Source organism: Hippocampus comes, unplaced genomic scaffold (genome assembly GCF_001891065.2).
Source record: "Hippocampus comes isolate QL1 unplaced genomic scaffold, H_comes_QL1_v1.1 scaffold172, whole genome shotgun sequence".
Classification (NCBI taxonomy): domain Eukaryota; kingdom Metazoa; phylum Chordata; class Actinopteri; order Syngnathiformes; family Syngnathidae; genus Hippocampus; species Hippocampus comes.
The window spans coordinates 801218-826544 of record NW_017805072.1 but is presented as its reverse complement, the minus strand read 5'-3'; the positions used below and the strand labels follow the sequence as shown (position 1 = coordinate 826544).

Below are 25327 nucleotides of genomic sequence, written 5' to 3'. Positions count from 1 at the left end.
AAACCGGAGTACCTGGAGAAAACCCACGCAGGCCCGGGGAGAACATGCAAACTCCACACAGGGAGGCCGGAGCTGGAATCGAACCCGGTACCTCTGCACTGTGAAGTCGACGTGCTAACCACTGGACTACCGGGCCGCCCCTTATTAGTATTATCCATAATATATTTTTAAAAGCAGCCTGTACCATGGCTCAACCGTATGTGTGCGTGTGTGGCAGGCATGGGATGGTGGTTGTCAAACAAACTCACACGCACGCACGCACGCACGCACGCACGCACGCACGCACGCACACACACACACACACACACACACACACACACACACACACACACACGAACGATCAGGGCTTGAAGATGGTCTCCAAGTGCCCACTTCGCGGTGGGCAACTTTGCATTGTCCTGTAGAGAACTTGCAGTTTCTTATAGTAAAACTGTTAAAAAAAATAAAAAAAGATATGTTATACTCGTGACAAGAACTGATGTTTCAAAAAAAAAAAAAAAACTGAAGTTAATAGAAACAAGTGGAGTAGCATCAAACAAGGCCTACTTAATGAGATAAATTATAATTTTGAATATTGCGAAGTCATTTCTTGTATTGTTGTTGGCTAATAATAATAATAATCATTAAAAAAAGATTTGAACATCTGATGATGGTGGTGAGTATCGGTTGAGAGAAGCCATTTGTGTTGACTAAGAGATTGTTGCCATGGAAATGGTCAGCGTGCACCTTGGGGGGGATGGAAGACTTAAATGAATTTTGTCATCTCTCTAGTGTCTCATGAGGTTCTGTTCAGTCATGACTGTTGCATGTGGATTGTTTACCTGTCACGTGTCAGCTGTTGTGTAACACAATAGGCCCAGATGCACTCCAGCCTTTTGTGTGTACACGAGAGCGCGCGTCCGTGCGCGTGTACGCGCAAGCGTCACAGTCCAAACGCTTCACTCCCAATCCATCTTGGACTTGTCGAACCGGCCTGTCAAAATTCGGCTATTTTCCTCAACCAACTATCGAGCAGATAATGATTAATCTCATGTTACGAAAGCGTCAAGTCCTGTTGAATTGACAAATCAAAGAATGCAAAATAAATGAATAACAGAAACAGTGCGAACAGCCAACACACTGGCCTGCCCTCCTCACCTCCTACTCGAAATGATGTTAAGTTGGAAAGGAAGCAAACAAGCAGCATGTTCCCTCGCTGCATCTGCGGAAGCAAACAAGCAGCATGTTCTCTTGCTGCATCTGCAGCCGCTGCCGACAATGTCCTGCTGCCAACGTGACCTTTTATTTTCATTCTTTTGTCCTGTGACAGGAGGGCGCTAATGTGTCGTGTCAAATTCTTTGAAGAATAACTTCCCTTTCAATGCCACAGCTCGGTGTTGTTTCCATCTTTCGACACTCCCCATGAGAGCACTGGCACATATGGATGATTTCATTGACTTGTCAACAGGAAAACGGGTCGTGCGTCTAGCAGAAGCAGAAATACTCGTCTTGTCTCGAGTTCATTTCACGCTGTATGTTGGCAGTGAATGTTAACCTCAACTCACTTCACAATAAGCAGCAGTATAGCAAATACGTAGGTCGAAGTGAAATTTTTGCGGTGGTGACGGCCATTTGGTATCTGGAACGTACTTACTATGTCACACTCATGTGCAAAACAAGCAGACATGCAGCCAAATAAAGTTTTGAACAAACACCCGCACACCCACAGCTGGTGAAATAAAAACAATGTGGGGTAATATCATTGTGATCTGTTTGACTGTACGCAGGCAGCTTCCTTTACCAAGAAGCAGGCATAGAGAACTGAGAGCAAGGAAGGTTTTTTTTTTTTTTGTAACTGTTGAATCGTCAACCAAGATAGCATTTAGCAGCAAAAAACAACCACCAGTCCCCAGATTGACTCATGACATGAAAAACTTTTTTCCCTTTTGGAGGAGAGCCCCTGCTCTAGTCTGCTTGATGACCCCCCTGTAGTCACCCACGCGTACAAACACACACAGGTGTCATGTCACGGTATTTCACGTTTTGTCGCATAATGGAGATCATAGGAGAGCCGCCACAAGCAGCATGTTCCCTCGCTGCATCTGCGGAAGCAAACAAGCAGCATGTTCTCTTGCTGCATCTGCAGCCGCTGCCGACAATGTCCTGCTGCCAACGTGACCTTTTATTTTCATTCTTTTGTCCTGTGACAGGAGGGCGCTAATGTGTCGTGTCAAATTCTTTGAAGAATAACTTCCCTTTCAATGCCACAGCTCGGTGTTGTTTCCATCTTTCGACACTCCCCATGAGAGCACTGGCACATATGGATGATTTCATTGACTTGTCAACAGGAAAACGGGTCGTGCGTCTAGCAGAAGCAGAAATACTCGTCTTGTCTCGAGTTCATTTCACGCTGTATGTTGGCAGTGAATGTTAACCTCAACTCACTTCACAATAAGCAGCAGTATAGCAAATACGTAGGTCGAAGTGAAATTTTTGCGGTGGTGACGGCCATTTGGTATCTGGAACGTACTTACTATGTCACACTCATGTGCAAAACAAGCAGACATGCAGCCAAATAAAGTTTTGAACAAACACCCGCACACCCACAGCTGGTGAAATAAAAACAATGTGGGGTAATATCATTGTGATCTGTTTGACTGTACGCAGGCAGCTTCCTTTACCAAGAAGCAGGCATAGAGAACTGAGAGCAAGGAAGGTTTTTTTTTTTTTGTAACTGTTGAATCGTCAACCAAGATAGCATTTAGCAGCAAAAAACAACCACCAGTCCCCAGATTGACTCATGACATGAAAAACTTTTTTCCCTTTTGGAGGAGAGCCCCTGCTCTAGTCTGCTTGATGACCCCCCTGTAGTCACCCACGCGTACAAACACACACAGGTGTCATGTCACGGTATTTCACGTTTTGTCGCATAATGGAGATCATAGGAGAGCCGCCGGTAGGACAGTTATGTCCATGTCATTGCTCGGCGGGTCTGATGATCCAGCAAAATGTGTTCTTGCGGTCAGCTGCTATGGACAAGTGTGCTAAGCTAGCTAGCTGGCTGATTACAGGGTCCCGTACAGGGTCAGAGGTGGGTAACTCGTTTTCAAGCTGGCCATGCAACCCGATTGGCATAAATATAAATTAATTTTAATAAGCCCGTGACCGTCGTGAGAATAAGCAGTTCAGATAATGGATGGATGGATGTTTTAACAACATGCCATTGTATAGCCCCGGTATGTTGTAATCACCAAAAACTAAAAATCTGTTATACTAAAACGGCATATCTTCACATATGAACGATAACTTTTCCCAGATGTGCCAGCAGTCGTTATGTTCATCCATGAGGCCAGTGGGTCGGGGGGAAACATGAGCGTCTATTTAAAAAAAAAAAAAAAAAACACCTCTGCTCCTCATTTGAGCACTATGGCAACATTTTTATGTGAACCCTACTTATGTGGTGACAAACTGTCCGCAAAACTAACACGGTATTACTGTAAGCAGCACAAGAAGGTATGCTCAGTTACCGTCACTTTGTTATATACCAGGTACTTAGTTGAAAAGATCCTTTGCTTTCCGTGACTGGAAGGCATTACCCAATTTTGAGGTTGCTGTTCCATGCTCATGCCAAAACACAGCCCCCACCATGTTTGACCGATGATGTGCTTTGGATCAGGAGTTGGTTTTCTTTTGCTGTGTGTTTCTCTTCCGATCATTCTGATGCAAGTTGACCATGGTTTCAACTGGACAAAGAATCTAATTCCAGGATATTGGAGGCTTGTCTGTTCTAGTGTACTCTGGCATTCCTACTCAGGAATGCGAGTGTGTTCTTTGACTCTGTTGATGTTGTGAAATGATTCCATGATTTTTTGAATTTGAGTTGTCTCATTGTCAATTACTGTGAAAATGCCTTTAGACAGTTACAAACCCAATTCCGATGAAGTTGAGATGTTTTGTTCAACATCAATAACAAGAGAATACAATGATTTTCACATCATGTGCATTTCTATATTTAATTGAAAACTCTACAAAGACAAGATATTTAATGTTCAAATTAAAACTTGATTGTTTTTAGCAAATAATCATTGACTTAGAATCTTATGGCTGCAACGCATTCCAAAAAAGTTAGTATTTGGGGTGCTATTTCTGTATTTAATACATACCCAAGACGCATTGTATTATTGGACGCAGGCATGGTAAGCTAGCTTTATACAAAAATACAGTAGCATGCATGCACGCTAGCATATGTTTTGAAAAAGACAGCGGGAGCAAAAAGTAAGTTCTATTGTATGTTATTGAAGTATTTCACAATGTACTCCCGTCATTTTTTGATCAACCCTCATCTTCAAATCCATCCAAGTGCTAATGTTCTGTATCCAAAATGAACAGCTGGGCAAGTTCACAAAGACGCTAGGTTCACTCGCGTCATTGTCAGAGTCAGTGTTCTTGCCGCGCTCAAACAACAGTGCAAACAGACACAATCCATTGAAAAATGGTGGTGTAAATCAGCCGGCGCTGCCTCCAAGTCTTAGTCAAGCTGTGTTCGCTAGCACTCCCAAGCCGCTCTCAACTACACTTCGGCCGTTTCTGTCCATTACCATCGCAAACAAGCCCGACAGTAAAAGCCGATTTCTCGCGTTGTGCGTATTGCTACCGTGCCGGTCCTCGTCTTCTCCACAGTCTGGTTCAGCGGGAAAGTGAACGCCACCTCGTCCGTGTTAGTGATATTGTTGGGCTGCTTTGTGGTTGGTCGGTAACCTTTTTCTTGCTTATCAAAATGTAAAGTATGCTTGTCCCTCATCACTTGCCGTAGCCCATTCCTTTGTTGGAATGTGGGGATAAGTTGATAGAGCATCCGCTAATGGAAGCCAAGTGAGGCCGGCAGAGCCGGCAGAATAAAGGATTAAAATCTCCAAGAAAGCATCTTCATTTTATGTAAGGCATAACATTACACTTTACTTGTTACTACAGTAGGAGCGGAAGATAGCCAGCTTTTCCTTGTAATTTGCCGGATGTTGCTGCGCCACGGTCGTCCTTGCCTGGATGGATAGATGGCGCCATTTCATAAAACAAAAGCACCAAGCACCACGAATTGGTTGATCTTGAATTCTCTCGCGGCTGCTCGATTCCCATGATCTTCCACGTAACTGACAGCTTGCAGTTTAAATTGTTTCCTCAGCGTGTCTCTTCCTAGGTGCCATTTTCGGGATGTTGTTTTGCACAATACACATACTATATACTATATATACCTACTGGAGGTGTGCCTTTTGTGTCCTCTTTCACAGACACCCCTCCCACTTTACCATCCACATGGATGCTATCCTCAGTTAGGTGCGCCTTTCGTTGATATAAGCAACATGTTGGTACAACATCAATCAAGCGGACCCCTCATCGAAGTCACACAACACAGGCCTGAGGATTTCGGAAATTCACGTTGACCGTTTTTCGGTTCAGTCGGATTACCCAATGGGACTTTTGTGTGTTTTTTTTCGTCGCCATCTCAAACTGTCATCCGCGCGCTTTCTCAGTTTGCGGACTAAAGAGCAACCCATATGCGCACATAACGTTATCTGTTCCGCCCCAACACTGAAAAAACAATGCAAAACAAAAGTAAATTAGAAGAAACACACTCACACGCCACACCACAAACACACATACAGGCACAGTGAAATCGCGTTGATCACACAGGAGAGATTCGATCGCGTTCAGTCAACTCGTGTGCGGTGACTTTTATGGGAAACGATTTTTCGGTCCCGTCAAAATGACGCCACGGAAACGACACGCTATCGGTAACGATCGTTACCATGAAATCCTCAGGCCTGCAACAGCATTCACAGATTTTAGAACACAAGGCGATGACCAGCATTATTGGGCCATTTTATAGAAAATTCCAGACTTTTAAGTGCGCCTTATGGTTGTGAAAATACAGTACTGACATTGGTTTTCTGAAGTGTTCCAGCCCTTGTGGTGATATCCTTTCTACGTTTATGTCAGTTTTTAATGCAGTGCCAGCTTAGGGATCGAAGCTCACAGGCATTCAATGTTGCTTTTTGGCCTTGCGCGTACATTCAATGATTTCTCCAGATGCTCCGAATTTTTGATGATATTATGGACCGCCGATGATGAAATCCCTCAATTCCTTGTAATTGTACATCTATGCTTGTAAACGACTGCCCAAGACAGGGAGGCTCCTTTTTGAGCCAATCGTGGCACCTGTTTACCTGTTCCAAACAGATGTTTGATGAGCATTCACCTTTTTCAGATTTGCAATCATTGTATTCTGTTTTTATGTCGCACAACATCTCAACTTCATTGGAATTGAGATTGTACATGGTAAACTGTAACCATCTTAAACTTGCCAAAAAATGCAAACCCCAACAAAATATTGGGTCTGAAACTGAATGGCTCTGAAGCTTGTGTTTGTGTGCGGCTAGCTTAACTCCTGTCTTTATGTCACCAGAGAGAAGCTGAGAGTTGGCGTGAACCAGCTGACAGAGCTCAAGGACGCCCTGGACCACTGTGTTCAGACCACGGGTCAGCACCTCAATCTAAACATGTAGACTTCACAGGACCAGTGAGTCCAGGTCCGGGTTGAGTCCAGGTCCAGGTTATGCCTCAGGTTTGATTGACATCGCTGGTCCTCATTTCACACTGGTTTCGAATGCTCCCGCCAGATTGTGTGAGTGCTTGGTGTGTTTACATTGAGCTCAAAAAGGGTTCCAAAATGGAATCCAAAATGCGCTCTTTGGTAGCTGGACGCTATCTTTGATTTGTCCGGGATATGTTGGAGTACAAGACACTTTAGTCTGTAGCAACCACTCTGCCACAGGTTCTGTTGTTCTTGTTCCTCATCCACATGACTGAAGGCCTGTTTATTTGTTCATATTAGTTATTTCATGTATTTTTGGACCAAATGAATGTAATAAATTCTAAATATCCAAAATAGTTTATGTTCAACCTGTGTATCTCTTTGTGAAAGGAAAGCATTTGTGAATGGTGATGTTGCACATTGGCTATTGTTTCAAACAGCAGTTTTTAGCTGCTCAAGGCCATGATCTCACGAGCGGTGAAGGTTTGCAAGTGTGTGTGTGTGTGTGTGTGTGTGTGTGTGTGTGTGTGTGTGTGCGCGCGCGCACCTCGCAAACGTCGAAATCGAGCGCCAGCAATTTTAATGTTCTCAGTTTTTCTTGTTGCAAAGAAATTTTGAACATGTTAACAATTTGTGGTGACAAGAATAACCGCTTGAGACCATCAAAGTTGTTTGGGAATGTCTGGGGAACATCTTTGCAACTATTTGAAACATTTAACGACCCCTGAAAAAAAAATTTAGCTTAATGATGAAAAAAAATTGTTCAACATCAGTGTTTTATTTATTTGCAGCCCCAAGACCTGTTTAGCTTTGAAAGGAATGATAGTTTCAACTAAAATCAATTTATTACACTGTAAATGTGATCGGCCACTTACTGCAATCTGACACAGAGACAAATTTTGGAAGGACTGGGACTGCAACCATGTTACTTCACAAGACTAATGTTAGCAAGAGCCGTTTTGCAGTCACCAGATTATATACAATGAGTTTTACAGTTTTTCCATTGACACAACACTTTCATCTTCAAGCCTCTAATTTCGTGAATGCATGAAGTGAGTATTCGAATGCTTTTCTTTTCCTCGATAAAGCCGACCTGTAGAGTGCACATGCAATGGATACGACAGTAATGAGGGATAATGGCGGCTTTGACGCTCAGCCAGAAGCATCAGGTGTCACGCTAGTTTAACTAGGCCAGGGGTTGGCAGCCCAAAATGTTGAAAGAGCCATATTGGACCAAAAAAACAAATGTGTCTGGAGCCGCAACAAATTAAAAGCCTCAGAAAGGCAACACACGCTGTATGTCAATATTAGCCTACTATCAAAATGACTAAGTTGGCTACAAATACACAATGAGCTTTTCCGATTTAACATTTTTTTTCCCTGCAGTGCATCATGTAGAGCAGGGGTGCCCAACCTTTTTTGACCAAAGCTCTATTTTTCGATCAACCAGCCTCCCGCGATCGACCCGTTACCGCACACGTACGCACTTACACATGCATGCCATAATGAGCAACAGCCATAAGATAAGATATCCTTTATTTGTCCCACACTGGGGAAGTTTACAGTCTACAGCAGCAAGATTGTGGGTAGAAAGAAGAAAAAAAAACAAACGCCGTTCAATTAAGTGCAATATAAATACAGATATGGATAAGGTCGCAGTGCTATTTACAATTGTTTTTCACATCATTTTATTTTTTATTCAGCAGCCTGACAGCAGTCGGTAGGAACGAGCGGCGGTATCTCTCCTTCTTGCAGCGCGGGTGTAACAGTCTCTGGCTGAAGGAGCTACCTAGTGCTGTCAGGTGTCAGAGGACAGTTAAAGCAGCACAGAGGATAGTTGGATGCGCTCTTCCCTCCCTGGCAGATATTTACTCCTCCAGGTGCCTGGAACATTATCGAGGACACCACACACCGCAGTTCTCGGCTGTTTGAGCTCCTAGTTTAGAAGAACACCTAGGTACTTGTAGGAGGTCACCCTCTCTATGTCCATACCCTGGATGTTCATCAGTGCTGGTGAGGACTGTTTCCTGCAGAAATCCACAACCAACTCATTAGTTTTCCTAGGTTTAGGTTGATCTGGAGGTTTCTGCTGGCACCAGTCCACAAAGTCCTTCATCAGTCCCTTGTACTCCCGATCGTCCCCCTCTGTAATGAGGCCTACAATCGCAGAGTCATCGGAGAACTTCTGAAGGTGGCAGTTTGGAGTGGTGTGTCTGAAGTCCGAGGTGTAGAGGATGAACAGGAATGGAGCCAGAACAGCTAATAACTAGTTATAATAATAAGCTAATAATGGCAGCTAAGATGAACGAGGCACGGGACGCACTTTTGCAGCGTTTTAACTTTCATAGCTGATGCGTACCGTTTTAAAATGCTTCTCTCGGTCCTTCAGATTGCCTTTCTTCTTACAACAGCCACCTGCCTGGCATCCCACTCTGCTAATAGATGTGTCGCAGGCTATGTCGCAAAACTTCATTGACAGAAATGTTGAAATGTAATATTCGACATATTTTTACACAATTGGAAAATGTGAAGAATGTTTGTCCTCCTACAGAAACCATATTTAAAAAATATATTTTCACTCCATTTTTTTCCATTTTCAAACATTTTAAAAAGCTCCAGGTAGCCACTCGGCGGTGCTAAAGAGACGCATGCGGCTCCGGAGCCGCGTGTTGCTGACCCCTGAACTAGGCTAATCTCTGACAAGGGAATTCAATGTGACCGCATGATTGTAGAAGAATCAAGATTGGGTCAACGGTGTGTTAATGCACTTAAGACCACTACCAATTATAGTGTACGTAGTATTTGGGGAGAGTTTGCCAAGGGGAGTAGCATACGTCACCGTAACTTTATTCTGTTGAGGTCCATTTGTTTAAGCTGCATTAACATCTTAGCATGGTCACATGAGATGAAAGATCAGACTTGGCCTGCCCTATTAACTCAGTGCTAAATAAAGATTGACAGTCAGAACCAATTTGTCATGTTGGTCAAGTCTCGCAGCGCCTCGTTCAGTTGATCAGTACTAACAGTGGGACCCTGGTAACTTTGTCCGCTGCCGCCTGTTTCATGATCCCCATTTGTATGAACAGGTCAAAGAGTCATGACAAAAATTCAATTGAAATGATTTATTAAGAAATATTACAAATGTGAGAACTGTCTTCATTAACACTCCTTCAGGAAAAATCTGTCATTGCTTGGCACAAACGCCAAAGCAAACATTTTCAGTAACTGCATCCACATCTTGAGTTAAATAGCAAAAACTAGGTAAGCAGAAGCCTGGCTGTGCATGTGACGTGAGCACAGAAAAAGAATTCAAACTGGCACTGGTCGTGACTTAAGGCGGGAGTAGTCAATTCTGGTCCTCGAGTGCCGCTTTTTTTTAATGAGGTTTGTCTTTCCCCCAACACACCGAATTCAAATGATCAGCCCATCTGCAAGCTTTGCAGAAGCTTGAAAATAATCCTGATCACCTGAGTCAGTTGTGCTGGAAACCCCGACCAGAGTTGCCTACCACTGATTTAAGCCACCTGCTAAGATCTATTTTCGAGAAATCCGCAGTGTATAAAAATATAAAAAGGTTGTTATTTAAGATGTCAAACACAAACCAGATTGGTTAAATGGGGGCAGGGGGTGGTAGTTCAATCGTTGTTAAGTGTTAAATAAGGCTTAATCATCCACCTTTTAGTATTGAGTAAAATGACGTCCCCATCACAAAACTTCAATGCTCATCATCACACTCACACTTTCCAAGTGACCAGTAGTTGACTCATGTGAAAACCCTCTCAAGTTTCAAATATAGAGAAAAAAAAAAGCACTAGGTGTTAATTGTTGGCATATGACAGACAAACATTATGTACAGCACGTAAAACAATGTACGCAATATTTGTGTTGCTTTGGGCAACAAGCCCCACCCCACCTTGCCCCACCCTAAAGCCAGTCTTCACTGAAGACCCCTCATTCGGAATCCTCCAACCTACCCCAACCTCCACTCATCTCTTTTTCTCTCTCTCTCACTCACACACACACACATACATATACATATACATATACATATACATACATATACATATACATATATATATATATATATATATATATATATATATCGGATATCACGAAACACGATTATGTCACTAAGCCTGTTAGTTTGGAAAAGGGTGCAGCGCTGCGTCACTCAGAGCATGGAAAGAGGGGCCTGATGCAGTCGCTCCACTCATCCACTTCTGGGTTGTAGACCTCCATTGTGTTCAAGAAGTCGTTGCCATCAAAACCGCCCACGGCGTAGATGCTGTGGCCCAGCATGACCACGCCTGCGTTGCTGCGGGATGTGGTCATGCTGCCCAGCATCCTCCACTCATTTCGAGCCGGGTCGTAGACCTCGACGCAGCGGAGCGCGTGGGAGCCGTCGAAGCCGCCGACGACAAAGAGTTTGCCTGGATAGCACAAGTTGTGGATTTGTAAGACAGCAGTTGATGGGTTTTTATAGTATACAGGCAAACAGCAAAATCCACTCGGTTTTAGCCATCTCGGGGGGCATCCATTTCTGTCCACTGAAAATGACCTCACAGTTGCTCAGCTAATGACCAATCAGAGCTCACCTATTTTCTGAAACTGTGCCATGATTGGTCATTATCTGAGCAACTGTCATATGTTATTTTTCAGTCGACTGCAACAGGCAAAATGGCCAACCCGAGATGGGCATAAACGGGTTCATTTCACTGCTCTAATTCATATTTCACAAACATAATATTAATCAAGGCGGCACAGTGGACGACTGGTTAGCACGGCCGCCTCACAGTGCAGAGGTGCAGGATTGGAATCCGACTGTGGCCTTCCTGTGTGGAGTTCACATGTTCCCCCCGTGTGTGGGTTTTCTGCGGGTACTTCGGTTTCTTCCCACATTCCAAAAAAACATGCATCGCAGGCTGATTGAACACTCTAAATTGTCCCGAAGTGTGAGTGAGGATGGTTGTTTGTCTGTGTGCCCTGCGATTGGCTGGCAAACCAGTTCAGGGTGTACCCCGCCTACTGCCCGAGGACAGCTGGGATAGGCTCCAGCACACCAGCCACCCTTGAAAGGATTAGCGGCTCAGATAATGGATGGATGGATAATAATCAGAATGCTGTTTTGACTAATGCGGCTGCATAGAACATACTACAGTGGTACCTCTATTTACGAACGTCTCTTCATACGAAATTTTCAAGTTACGAAACGTCTCAACAGGAAAATATTGCCTCGTGTTACAAAAGAAATGTGAAGATAGGTACGAAAGGTAAAAATACAGTATGGGCCGCTAGTCGCAGCTCTCAGTTTCCTGAACGCAACATACTTATAGCTGCTCTGCCATTGGCTATAGCCGAGCATCATCCTGGCATTCCATTGGCTCAGAGGGACTTCTACCCTGTGTCTGTGTGTGTAGATAGAATAGTGCCTATGCAGCATCCTCGTCATTCGCCGCCTGGGACATGAAGTGTTCCAACAGCTTTAAATGTGAAGCACCCAGAAAAAGTGTTCACCAGTCAGGCGATCGCTCACTATGCTGATTTTTGCCTTGGACATTTTCAAAGGATTGTTAAAAGCCGACCAAAGCAAACAACCTCAGAGCAGTTCTTTACACAACGCCAGGCAAAAACCACTTCTGAGAGAGAACATGAACGAAAGAGGGCAAAAAACGATGACGCAATTAAAAGTTAAAGGAGCATCATTCTTATTCTTTATTGTTTGTTTTTTACATTATGCAAAACTTTCTTTACTCTATTGTTTGTTTTTTACATTATGCAAAATGCTAATTTATTGTGCGATAATCTAATTGTAACATGTATTTGTTCAATATTTTGATGCATTTTCAGTGATAATTTTACAGTTTGAGCCCTGCGAGTCCCAGGGACTTGCTGATCAGAAAAGTATGAGTCCCATTATGCATTTAGAGAGTCCCAAATTTTGAATTCTGAAATGGTCTACTTATTCAATTGCATATGATAATAACACAAACAACAATATACGTTGAAATAGGTTTATTTCTTATAAACAAATGCTGCAAAAATTAAAATTATTCAGGCATACAAGATTTGCTGAGAAATAGGCTGTTATTTCATCCCATGGTTCAGTCTTTGAGTTCATAAATTCTCCTCTCTTTTACTCTGCTTCCAATGATGCAAGGCTTTCTCAAAGTCAATTTATCATCGCAAAAACTATCCAACTTTAGCTGCTTCCTCTGTGATGTCTCCGCAATAAACTTTCGCAACACTTGTTTTAACGTTACACAACTTGCCAATCGTCTGCTTTCCGCGCGAGGTCGAAGGCCGAGCTCGCCAATCTCGTCTCGCAAAAACGGAAATCTCGTCACGCGAGATTATTAAATGCGAGATCAAAACAACAATGGCGGTGATGGTCAAACTGCAATCGTTGCTGGAAAAAAAAGATTTACCGTAGTTTTTTTTTTTGTTTTGTTTTGACTGAGAAATTTCCTTGCGTCCCAAAAACGCACATTTGGAACTGTGCGTCCCGCGGGAAAATTATGCGTCTAGGACGCGGGACGCAGAGGTAACGAGATGGCTGCATTTTTATGCTTTAGAAAGGGATTAGGGCATTTACTTGGAAAACGCATCTCTACTTACAAAAATTTTCTAGTTAAGAAATTTCTTCCAGAGCCAGTTAATTTCTTATGTAGAGGTACCACTGTATAAGTACAAATTTTGGGTTGACTTCCTCTTTGAGAAGTGCAGTCCATGTTTACATGTTGTTTTGTGGATCAAAAGTCTGAGTGATTTGTTTGCATTACTGCTGATACGCACTCATGATCACGCCCTAACAGTTTCTTAGAACAGTGTGAAGCTGTCAGTGTTTGGCCGTACATATTAATTCGTGGTTCATTTGCCTTTATTTTAGCATAACCCTAACCTACAATACTCAATCATTTAAGCATAATCCGATTGGAAGTCATTTACTGCTCGGGTGTGTTAATACATGGGAAGAGGACCCTGGGGGAAAAAAATAGCATCAGATCTTGATGAATGTTTGGTTTTCACTGTAATTCCACGAACATTTGTGAGAAGGTGGTTACTGTGGATGCATGAGGTTGAGAAAGACGTGATCTTACCGGCACAGACGGCCACGCCGGCCCCCCTGCGGGCCACATTCATGGGTGCTATCAGGTTCCAGGTGTTGTTCTCAGGGTTGTAGCGTTCCACTGTGTTCAGGCAGTTCCAGGACTCAGCCCCTCCGATCACATACATAAAACCATCCAACTCGCACACTGCGGCCTGGTGCCGTCCTGAAAACAAAGCAATCATTTAGCTTGGACTACCAGCAGAGATCATCGGAATTGGAGCGGAGGTTGAAATAACACATACTGATGTTGAGGGGGGCGCAACTAGACCAGGTTTTGGTGACTGGATCAAAGGCGTCACAGTTCTTCAGTCCTTTCTGCCCACAGGGGTCTGACCCTCCCACAACATAGAGTTGGTTGTTTAAGGAACAGACGCCTTCAAATACAGAGCAGATGTGAGCCAGCGTTCAGTCAAGGAGATTGCTGGGAATGAATCCATGCAAGCCGCACCCACCTGCGTTGCAGCGGTTGGTCCTGAGCTCGGGAACCTGAGCCCACTCGTCACTGACTGGATCGTACATCTCCCCACAGCTCAACTCATCGGAATGTCCATTTGAACCTCCGATAACGTAGAGCTGTCCCTGTTCGGCACAGATGGAGCAAAAAAAGAAAGAACAAACTGCAATAGTTGTTTTTAACATTCCCAAAGACAACAAAACTGAACAAAATTTGTTTACGAATAAACTGATCAACATTCAAACTGTTCGTATTTCACATGTGAAATGGAATATGACCACTGTGCTTTGCGCAAAGTTGAGTGAGGGAGTAGAAGAGCTAGCTAGCAGTGCAAAGTCTCCTTTATGCTGCAGTTTACTTTTACCCGCGTGGGTAATGCAGTGATCGCGCAGTTTCCTTTTACACTCGAGTGCGTCCCATTGTTTTGTTTTGAAAAGGTGTTGCAGTTGCACTCCAAATCAGGGGGTGTCGCCACAGCTGGTCTTGGCCTGGACACAACAGGGTAGTTTCCTCTGCATTTTCTGGCCAATTCCGGTCACCGTTTTTACTTTGCAAAACAAGGGGGAAAAAAGCAAAACCAACGGAGACTGTGCCTGCTCGAACAAGGCGGCCTTGATGACTAAATGGTGTATGTATGTGAAACTAATCAAGGCGCCGGCAGGGTAGATGGCATGTGGAGCGAGTGCGGGTGTAGGCTTCTTTGAACGCACATACCACGTACCCCTGCGCCAAGCTAGCTTGCTTCGCAGCAGTAGCGACAGGTGACTAAATGGAGCAATCACAAGATGATGCGCCCTGAATTCTATGCGCAGCAAGAATTTATGTCGTGTGCGCATCATGTGGAATAGGGGAAACTCAGATTTGCCGGACGACATAGTGGGTCCGTCAGGTGATGCGATACCACCAGTCACCCACACGTACGCGAAAGATGGATCAAGAAAGAAACCCAAAAGCAGAAGCAAACTTCGCGCATTCTTGTACTGTAGGAAACGGGGAATTAGCATTCAAGTGCAAGTATCCCTGACATCAGCACTTCAACTCGCAGAAAGAGCTCCCACATGGTGGAGCCGAAATCACCTGGCTTGAATTGAACTTTGCAAGCTTCAACACAGCCAACTTCAATTTATGCTTAGAAATATGTCTGCCTCAAAACAAATTGTCTTGAAATTACATGCATCTGTGTAGTTGCTGGGTGGAAATTTTAATTTGAATCACGAGTCAGTTTTTTGGTCTTACATGTGTGAGAATTTACTTTTGCTGCTGTTAAAACATTTCTAAAATTAGAAAGTACATTGGGTTGCAAACTATCGAAATAAAATGTGTTGCAATGTTTTCCACTGGGATGATTTTGTTTTTTACATTTCCTTAGCAACACCACGACAATTTTGGTCATGATAATTTTGATTGGGATTTAAAATTGGGCAGCCCGGTGGTCGACTGGTTAGCATGTGGTCCTCAATGCGGCGGGTGCAGGGTTCGAGTCCAGCTCCAGCCTCCCTGTGTCTGTGTGGGTTCTCCGGCTTACTCCCATATTCCAAAAACATGCGTGGCTGGTTGATGGAACACTCGAAATTGTCCCAAGATGTGAGTGTGAGCGTGGATGGTTGTTCATCTCTGTGTGCCCTGCGATTGGCGAGCAACCGATTCAGGGTGTCCCCCGCCTACTGCCCGAAGACAGCTGGGATAGGCTCCAAGCACTTGTGAGGATGAGCGGATCAGAAAATGGATGGATGGAGGGCTGGATTTAAAGTTTCATCTCTACTGATAACTGGATCATGTGTGAATGATGACACGCTAATGGGAGAAGATGGCAGTATACCATTAGCACAGCCATTTGGAAACGAGCCCTTGGAGTTCGCATGGGCGCAATGAAGGTCCAGCGATCCTCTTTGGGGTCGTAACACTCGACAGTCCTCAGACATTCCTCTCGATTGTAGCCGCCTGCACAAGGTCAAAAACAAAGTCTGTCATGAACAGTAGAACCTCAATCATCAAAACACCTTTTGAAGCTCAGCAAATTTGGAGGACAAACATTTTCAGCAAAAACTACGAACTGTCACTGGCATGTGCTTTCCTGTTTTGTTTGTTCGTTCTACAGGAAGTTACCGTGAGGCAGCCATTTTATGCAGAAAAGCCTGGCAGTATTCCACTAATATAATTCTGGACCACAGGGCATATTTGACATCCTGTAATTTTCTCAAAATTCAACCAGTGCGCCTTATGTATGGATGAATGTCACTTTTTCCAATTGGTCATCTTTTATTCAAATGTACTTCCTATTACATTTGTGTTTGGGATTCTCATCCAAATGTAATCGATATCAGGTGTCTTGTTTTCATGATACCGGTCATACTAGCCGAATGCGGCGGCATTTCTGGAGACGTGGGCCCAAATTTTACAATGTGGGACCGGAGAGTCGCCGGGTAAAAAAAGAACTAGCTTCCAATAGCTGTTTCGAACACGTTGAATGTGAGGTTCAAAGTAAGTGGTTTTGCATCACATTTTAGGAGCAAAAAAAAAAAACAAGTATTGAATTTTGAATACCAAAACAGAGAATGAGATTTTTGAAGATTTTTTTTCTAATAATTGAACGGTGGAGACGGTCCCATAAAGTTTTGCTGGGTTTGGGCATATCCAACTTTCCTCAGCAAAGAAGAATTTTTAAGTGTCTGGACTCTGGAAAAAAAAAAAATCACACTAACAGAACAGGAAATGAAATATGTTCCATTATGGCTTACGTCAGCCAGGAGAATATTAATTTTGTTTTATTTTTTGTTTTGTTTTTTTCAAATTAGCGTTGCTAAAATCCTCAAAAATGTGTATTTGTTTGAAATTGCTCCACTTAGAATGTTTCTAGATTTCTAAATAGTTTGGTGCTATACATGTGATTTTTAGAAATTAAAAGCTGCTTATGTGAAAAAGAAAACTAATTGATCATTTGTTATACTGTCAGATAGTAAAATCTTTGCCTCAGGTCCGTGGGTTTTAAACTGCCCCCACACTCAAAAAAAAAAGGCTCAAAATTTGCTCCTCAAAACAAAAATCATTGGGTATCAAAACTGCTCCTTGAAGGGGAAAAAAGATTTTGAACCTTGTTCACTTGTGTACTAACCTGCTGCGATGAGCCTAGAGTTGATGGCTGCTGTGCCCAGGCCAGAGCGAGCATAACGCATTGGGGACAGCTGGTGTTCTTCCAGCTCCTCGGGCTGGGCCTCAAAGCTGAGGCTCTTCAGCAGGCAGGGGGTGGCAGAGGGAGAGGCCTGGGGGCTGCTGCGGCCGTGCAAGAAGATCACACACAACACACTGTCCAGCACAGCCAGACACAGGTAGGTGTTGTCTGAGGGAAACTTGGCGTTAGAGAAAACGGGCAACACGGCGTGCACGCTGCGCTCTTAAACGGGCTTACTCGTAGTCTTCTCAGAGGCGATATACTTCCACTCTCTCCTGGTAGTTTGTTTGGGGGCATTTGCTGCTTGGTTGGAGGGTGAAAGGCTTCCCGAGGAACTGCAGCTCATCGGTCTCTGGGTGCTTTCTCGTACCGGCTTCTTCTGCAAGAGCATAGCGCAGCTACAGAAGCCAAGCCCGCTCCACAAAACGCACACACTGTAGGCCAACTGATGGCCGGCGCCAGCTAACCAAGACTTCAACCTACTCAGCCATCGGGTTGGGTCTATTGTGGACCCGCATTACCTCGCACCTGACCCAACATCTGACTCCAACACTGCACAGCAGTAAAAACCCAGTCTTCAGCAGAAACGTTACTCAAAATATGCCTCTGACAATGTGAGAACCCCTAACTGCCAACCAGTACACAACCAGAAAAATTGTAATCGCACAGGCATTAAAGCCCTGCCAAAATAAGTTGTTAGACAGTAGCCAGGTAAACGAGTTGCATGAACTGGACTTTTCTAGCAAGGCGCAGGCTGTGTGTCTGGTTTTGCATGGCCCAACATAGGCTACGCTAAACACTGCAGATCTAATGCGCTAGAGCTCATTGCAGTGAAGCTGGGCACGCTCGTTGAATACCTGCACAAACTGGAGGTGGTCCTCCTCGCCACCAAACACCTCAGTTTGCCCCTCAATCATCAGCCCTCCATCCACCAGCTTGTGGTCAGGTGAGTAGTACAGCATTTGCACCTGGAAGACAAACAGGAACAACACACCCATGTGGCTGTCTCCATGGTAACATGGTATACCCCGACATAAGGGGGGATTAGAAGAGGAAAGCGGGGAGGGACATCCTTGAAAGAGTTTCTTGGTTGAGGCGTTTCCTTAAAAGACACAAACTGCATCCACGGCACATAGGGGTAAATGTTTGTGCTGAAGAAGATTCCGAGAGACGGGCAAGGGTTCTCTTCCTAAATTACATCTAAAAAACAAAAAGAGGCATCGAGTGAAGAACGACACGCCCAAGTCGGTGAGATCTTCTGTGAAGCGTCAAGGACAGGTGGGGCAGCATTTGTCCCCTCATTCTCCAGTCTGCTGCTTGGAAACTGCTCATCCAGCTGAAGAAGCTGCTCATTGTGATACAAGTCACAATAGGCAGGCAAACACACGTGGGACAACATTTTTGTGGCCAGATGGTTTAGCGTCATCATCAATTGCAAAAATGTTTTTCTGTAGTTGCCACATTCAAAAGCCACGGTAACGATGTCTAGCAAAAATGTGTTTTTTTAGGGGGGGGGGGGTGATGAGGGGTTGAAAAAAAACTATCTGTAAAGGCCAACGATGTTCTGTAGCCAAACGGGAGTGCTCTTCAAATAGGATGCCTTTTTGTGATGTGCAATCTGGGTTGTTGGCCAGTAATGGTAGTGGTACTGAAACAAATCTAGTGGGTTCCTCCATAGTGAGAATGCATGTGTGCCCATAGGTATGGGCAGATGGGAGCACAGCGTTGCTTGGCTGCAAAGAGAGGCTGCTAAGATGCAGTAGTGCTCCCCTCTCCTTTTCTCTGATTCATTACCCTGGTGGATCAGTCCCGGCTCCTCGGTCCACTCCCCTGCTGCTGCAAATAACCCTACAGGAGAGATAAATCAACGGGGAGGAGTGCCTGTTAGTTCTGGAACACAAAAACATGCACCTGTTCAGATAGTCAAGTGGCAGTAAAAACAGATGAATCAAGGGTCAAACCTTCAAGAATCTTTTCTCTGCGTTTCACAGCAGAAGAGCACTGTAATACTTAGATGGGGTCATAAGAAAATCAACCACAACCCAAAGGAGAAGTGAGAGAAAAAAAAAACAAAAAAAAACACAAGAGCAAATAGGGGCTCTTTTGGTCTCACCTCTAATTTGTGGCATGGTTCAGGAATACAGTTTCTTACTGCAAAACCTCAACAAATCAGAGGAAAAAGAACAATCCTGACATAGCAGCATGACAACAGCATGCTAGCTTTTTGGAGCCCCCTTAATGACTTCTTAATGTCAAAAACAGGTGGAGTCAAAGCGGGGAGGGAAAGGAGGACAATCGCGCCCACAATTCAAAGGGGCGCACACACGGGTACTGACCTCCTCCATGAGTTGTTCCAGTTGCTCTCCATTCTCCCAGAGGCTACGCTGCACCCAGTTTAGCACCTTTGAGTAAAGCTTGCCATTGCTGGGCAGAGTCAGGTTGTCTTCCAGCATGACTTCTAACTGTGGACAACAAAAAGGGAGGGGAGTTTCGTTCACACACTGGAGGAAAGGCAATTCCAACTCACATATGATGCTCATGGCATTGACATTCTTCTCAAGGCCTTTTTACCCTTCACTTCGCATTCTTTGTGTTCGCCGTTGTGCACGGACAACGGCACTACACTGCAAGCGTTCACCTATTTGGAAGTACCTGTAGTTGCTTCGCAGCCATCCAGAAAATAGCACGAGTGCTTTTCCAAATGTTTGGTCAATTGCTTTTACCAATCTGAAGCCAATCGGCCGACCAGTTCATCTCAGTCCATTTGCAAAGCCATGTTCGAGTGGAACATTTTTTTCAACGGCCACCTTATGGCTCGTGCCACAATGTGGCAGTGTCCCCCTCTCACACAGCACATACACAATGAATGGGTTCATCAAGGCGACCCGCTACCCAAAATGCAGTGTCAACAGGCCTTCGTGAGCCTTAAAAAAAAAAAAAAGAATGCGTTTGTGTGCGCTAGAGTTTGTGTACCCTACCAGTCTCATGTCCACAAAGTAAGCAACTTTTAGATGGTAGTACAACCTCACTTTCAATCCCTTCAAATACGGTGCTGAGCCGAACTGGCAGATGTGAAATTTTAGCTCACTGGTCTGCGCTCGATGCTCCCAAACCAGACGTGGGGGTGGTGGAGAATTGATCCCCAAATTGGGTGGACGCCACAAAAATTAAATACCACCAGTTAGACCTATCCGCTGTCAAGAGTGGATGACTGCGCATCTGCGGCATACCACATCCCCACCCCCCTTCGGCAACAAAAAACAAATGGCGATTACAGTGGGTTTGCTTCTTAAAATGCATGAAAAATAGATCTCGGGTCAAAAATGGTTGCGCACCTGTGTATTTAAGAGTGTGTCTATAAGAATATTTCAGTCAGTTCATCATTTTAAGAGTGTTTAAAAAAAAAAAAAAACACTGAAAACTGCCGATGAATACCTTCACTGCAACATTTTTAGTCAATTGTCCCAAATCTACTCTGAGCAGGTTTTGCCTTTAGAATATGCAACCGACATGTTAATCTTGTTAAATGTCAAAACTGGAGACGGTAAATACAAAGCTTATCCAGTGTTAGCCTAAGCACGACTGCTGCTGGATAGTCAAGTACTAATGCAACAGCGTAATTGGACAAAAATAAAAGGTTCAGAAATCGAGATCAGCCACTCAGCGTCTATATTTGGCCAGCTTGATTGCACATGCTTAAGACTTGTCAGTCCATTGCCTAAATAATTACACACACACGGACAATATTGTTGGTACCCAACTGCTAAGGAAAGAAAAACACGCAGGGGTCCCAGAAATAACTTGAATCTGACAAAAGTAAGAAGAAATAAAAAGCTTAATTTAAATCAACCAAGTAAATCAGACAATGCATTTTAACTTGTGGTTCAACAAAATTATAAACAAACAAAAACCCTAAACTTAATCTGTTGCTCTCATTTCCTCATACTCTCAAAAGAGCCAGGGAGAGACTTCTTTTGATATTTTAAATTGGTTCAGTGGGCATCAAGTAGAAATGTCCATCTAAATGTTGAGACCGTGCCAATTCTTTTTTTTTTTTGACGATTGAATGATGGGCGATTATTACACTGCCATGCAGACCGGTGCATTTTGAGTTACCGGTATTCACTGATTTTTCCAAAACAATAATATTAAGTTCGTTGTTCAGCGCAGGTTGTAAGGCACTGTTCCTTTGGGAGGGACAGGATGTGCTTGCAGTTTTACCTTGTTTTGTTTGATGCTTAACTCTTATCACGCCAGTTAAACTCTTTGATTGTACATGTGCTCTTTTTCTGACAATGAGTAGCAGTCATAGTTTTTAATTAAAGAGGGAGTAAAGCATAAATGTTCCTAGCTTTTGTTCCCATACATATAAATTGATAAGGAACACTGCAAAATCAAAACATGATGGAAAAAAAATATTCAGTTTTTCAAATTTTTTTTACACTTTTTTTGTTCATCTAAATGTATTTTTTTGTAAATCCTGTATGCTTGTCTTTAAGTGTACATTTTTATCCTGTGTTTTAAGCTCTTGTAAAGTGTCTGAGTATGATGAAAAGCGCTTTCAAATAAAATGTATTATTATTATTATTATTATAATGTTCATGAGAAGTGCTTTCTCTGCTTTGCTTGGAGTGATAACCTCTGCGAGCATTCTGACCATATTTATTCTAATCCATGATTCCTGGTCAGTGATAAATAGGCCCAAGACCAATGTAGGATAAACATGCCCATATGATGCTGCACTGTCATGGTGCACCCGGGCTTGAATTCAGTGTTTCGTGACCACCTGTCATACGACTGTTGCCCCTAGACCCAATCTTTCTCTCAGTCTGCATAATTTTGCGACACTTGTCAGGTGGGCCTGCCAGTGTGTTCTTTGGAGAAATGAAACCTCTTCGGCACACGGTTTTCCAACAATGTTACTTTGCGGGGTCTTGATGCTGATTGCTTGATATAAGTGCCTTTAGGAAATGCAGAGGAATGTGGAAGATGCTATTTTAGTCGTAATGTACCAGACATGTGGGGCATCATGCAAGTTTTCTTTGATTGGTGACTGAAAGGAGACTTTGATTCTCTCCTCTTTCTTCTAAGGCTTCAAACAACAAAGCGGATGCAGGAATAGCTGTTACGATTGTACAACTGTAAATGTTGTACAATGTATTATTTTTGTAAACTGTTCTGAAAAGCACTTCGTTACAGCTGCATCTGTGGTGAAAGCGCTATCTAAATAAAGATGTCTTGTCTTGTGTAAACACATTGATAACATTGAAAATGCAAGCTAATGCGTTTTTCCTGAATAAAAAAATACAGAGTGAGAAAATGAGCAAGCCTCGCTGAACTCTTCCTTTAAATAGGCCAACTGACTGATTAGAAATTTGAAGAAAACAGTATCGTTATTAAACAGGACACACCTTAGTTAAAAATTATTCGCAAGCTTCCCTTCATTTTTGTCAAGGCATGTTTCAGACTTTTTTTTTTTTTTATAATTCTAGTTGACAATTCAAATGCAATGCCTCGTTTTCATTGGTTAACGTTCATTATTTTATTTTGATGTATTACTACTTTTGCCAGGTTCAAGTAATATCTGTGACCACTCTGGATTTTTCCTTCAATTTTGTCCACGTGTACAAGCCAAATATCAATAACTCCATGTCGACGTTAAAATTAATCAAGAACAATTGAAGGAATAAGTGTCAAGAACACAACATGCATGTTTTCTCCTATGATATTCACCTTGAGGCGGGGAAGTTTGAGGAAGTCATCCTGTTCAGACACCTCAAGGAGATGGTCTTGTATGTAGGCATCCACTTTGGCCAAAACTCTGGCATCTCCCATTGAGCTGGCAAAGTTCCGGAAAGAAATGACATTCTGGGAATCCATCTTAGACAGCAGGTAGTCACCGCAAATCTGAAAAGGTGCCAAATTACATTGTCACACATTCACAACTACTCTTTCGGGATGGTACGCGCGGTCCTGTCAAGCTTGAAGTGACAAATATTTCACAGTATTTGACGGAAATCAAACCTGCTTGACTCTCTCCATCTTGAACCTTTTGGCAGCGGAGTAAACGTCCTTGACCAGCTCCTTATCTGCCTTAAGCCTGGGATACAAAAAGAAAGCAAGGTTGAAGAGTAAGCAAATATTCCTTGATTTCAGGACTACTATTCTCATGAGAGAAAAGCTCCCATTTTAACCCTTTCATGCACCCTTTAACCCGATAAGCCTTCCCTGAAAGGGTTAATTAAAGTGCAGCAAAAAAAGAAGAAAAAAAATAGTGACAGGTACTTACTGGGCAGTGTAGGCATAGTTGAGCAAGATCTCCACAGCCTCCGGGTCCAAGTCCTCAAAAGTGACATGAGACACCCCATGAGGTTCAATGTCACTGTTGAAGATCTCAAACAGGTATGGACTGCAGCAAGCCAGCACAGCACGATGGGCCATCAACTCATGGCCACATACCTGTCAAAGAACATATACATATATTTGGGGATTTTTTTTTTTCCTTACAAGGTGCACCAAATTTTTTATGAGACTGAGCAGTATAAACATTGTCATATCCTGTTGAACGTGCAATTTATCACATGTACTTTAAACATACGGAATGTTTGGATCGTGCTGCTACCAGACACTTTGTTTTCAATGTTTTTGGAGGTTGCGTATGACTACTTTTTGGGTCCATCAAAGCTTTGTTGTGTATTCGTTCTCGCATTATTTGTACATGGATCAAAAACAAATTTTTAATGGGAAGTGGGAGGATACAAAGTTTTGTAACCTTCTTAAACTACTCAACGCTCAGGATTCAGAGTGACACGACTAGCGCATGTGTGAGGGTGGCGCGTGCTTGCATGGAGCTCATACCTGCAATCTAACGTCGCAGAACTGACCACTCTTTCTCAGGGCATTCATTTTGGCCACAGTGGAATCCAGGAAACTCTCATCCTCAAAGATCAGGTACCCATTCGGAATCATTTTGGCTGAATTTGGTTTGTCTGCCTGGTGTAAAGTTCATATGAATAAGTGTACAACATGCTGCCACACTAGAGGAGTTATGATCAATATTATTGGTGCTTTAAAAAAAAAACAGACAATGCCTAAATACATTGCGAATCAGAAAGTGTCTAATTGTGCAGTAGCCGAAGTCTTACCGAATAGAGAAGAAAACAAATCCGGGGAAGCGTCACTACAAGAGTAGAACAGGAGCTGAAGGTCAAATAGGTCACGCAGACAAGAGATTCCAGGGAACCTCCAGTCGTCTTCACCCGAGCGGTGGGATGGGAAAGTTGTCAGAAGAAATGCCAATTGACAACACGGGCGGCTGCAGAAGGGAGAGGGAGGGCTTCCACCCCCGGCAAACTATCAGGCTTGAAGTGACTGTAATCAAGTCCTCGTGTACCCGTTGGCTATAGAGCTGTACTTATTCTGTGTTGGTCGTACATCATAACCTGGAGGAGAAATGGGGGAAAGCATTACATGAATAACTTTTAAGTTGATGCTGTGCCATCAAGTAAAAGGTCACCAACACGCTCTCTTATAGGACAATACCAAGACCAGGCAGTGTGCAAGTCACGTCATCTGACAGAACATCAGAAACTAAGGTTTTACTCCGATATCCTCACATCACATCCATAACATCAGTTCAGTTTCGTCTTGCAACAGGCAAGTAACTCCAGCTAAGATCCTTCACCTACAGCACATATGTCAAAGTGCCGGCCCGCGGGCCAGATTTGGCCCGCGAGAATGTTTTCAGTGGCGCCTGGGATGATATTGATTTATTATTAGAACCGGCCCGCGGACTGCAGCAAGCCGAGAGCCCGCAGATCTTTTACACGCACCAGTACTACATTTCCCACAATGCAACGGTGATGCGCCAAGCAGTCGGCCGCTTTATTTAAATATTTATTAGTCTAGCAGTCGTTCCCATAACAGTGACATTAGCTTTCAGATACCCATCAAAAATGGCAAAACGGAAGGTGGACACTGAGAACCGGGGGTTTCAAACAAGGTGGGAGTCGAAGTACATGTTCATGG

At 43.5% G+C, this 25327-nt stretch overlaps 2 protein-coding genes across 8 annotated transcripts in view; one reads left to right on the top strand and one right to left on the bottom strand.

Moving 5' to 3' along the window:
- Window positions 1-6921, top strand: part of swt1 (SWT1 RNA endoribonuclease homolog) — a 37422-nt gene extending 30501 nt beyond the window's left edge. For 6 of the 7 annotated variants that reach the window (XM_019864735.1, XM_019864731.1, XM_019864734.1 and 3 more), the window contains one exon: window positions 6440-6921. In XM_019864735.1, the coding sequence (XP_019720294.1) occupies window positions 6440-6539 (100 nt within the window). In that variant the 3' untranslated portion in view covers window positions 6540-6921. The remainder of the gene's footprint in view (window positions 1-6439) is intronic. The other variant, XM_019864736.1, reaches the window with a different exon arrangement.
- Window positions 6922-9675: 2754 nt separating this feature from the next.
- Window positions 9676-25327, bottom strand: part of LOC109512746 (influenza virus NS1A-binding protein homolog A) — a 23811-nt gene continuing 8159 nt past the window's right edge. Inside the window, exons 2-15 of the mRNA XM_019864717.1 lie at window positions 24445-24741; window positions 24158-24292; window positions 23589-23758; window positions 23324-23399; window positions 23033-23206; window positions 19636-19761; window positions 18157-18267; window positions 17537-17678; window positions 17243-17467; window positions 15950-16071; window positions 14129-14255; window positions 13919-14050; window positions 13666-13839; window positions 9676-10998 (exon numbers count right to left, since the gene is read on the bottom strand). Coding sequence (XP_019720276.1) covers window positions 10736-10998; window positions 13666-13839; window positions 13919-14050; window positions 14129-14255; window positions 15950-16071; window positions 17243-17467; window positions 17537-17678; window positions 18157-18267; window positions 19636-19761; window positions 23033-23206; window positions 23324-23399; window positions 23589-23758; window positions 24158-24268 — 1953 coding nt within the window. The 5' untranslated portion in view covers window positions 24269-24292; window positions 24445-24741 and the 3' untranslated portion in view covers window positions 9676-10735. The remainder of the gene's footprint in view (window positions 10999-13665; window positions 13840-13918; window positions 14051-14128; window positions 14256-15949; window positions 16072-17242; window positions 17468-17536; window positions 17679-18156; window positions 18268-19635; window positions 19762-23032; window positions 23207-23323; window positions 23400-23588; window positions 23759-24157; window positions 24293-24444; window positions 24742-25327) is intronic.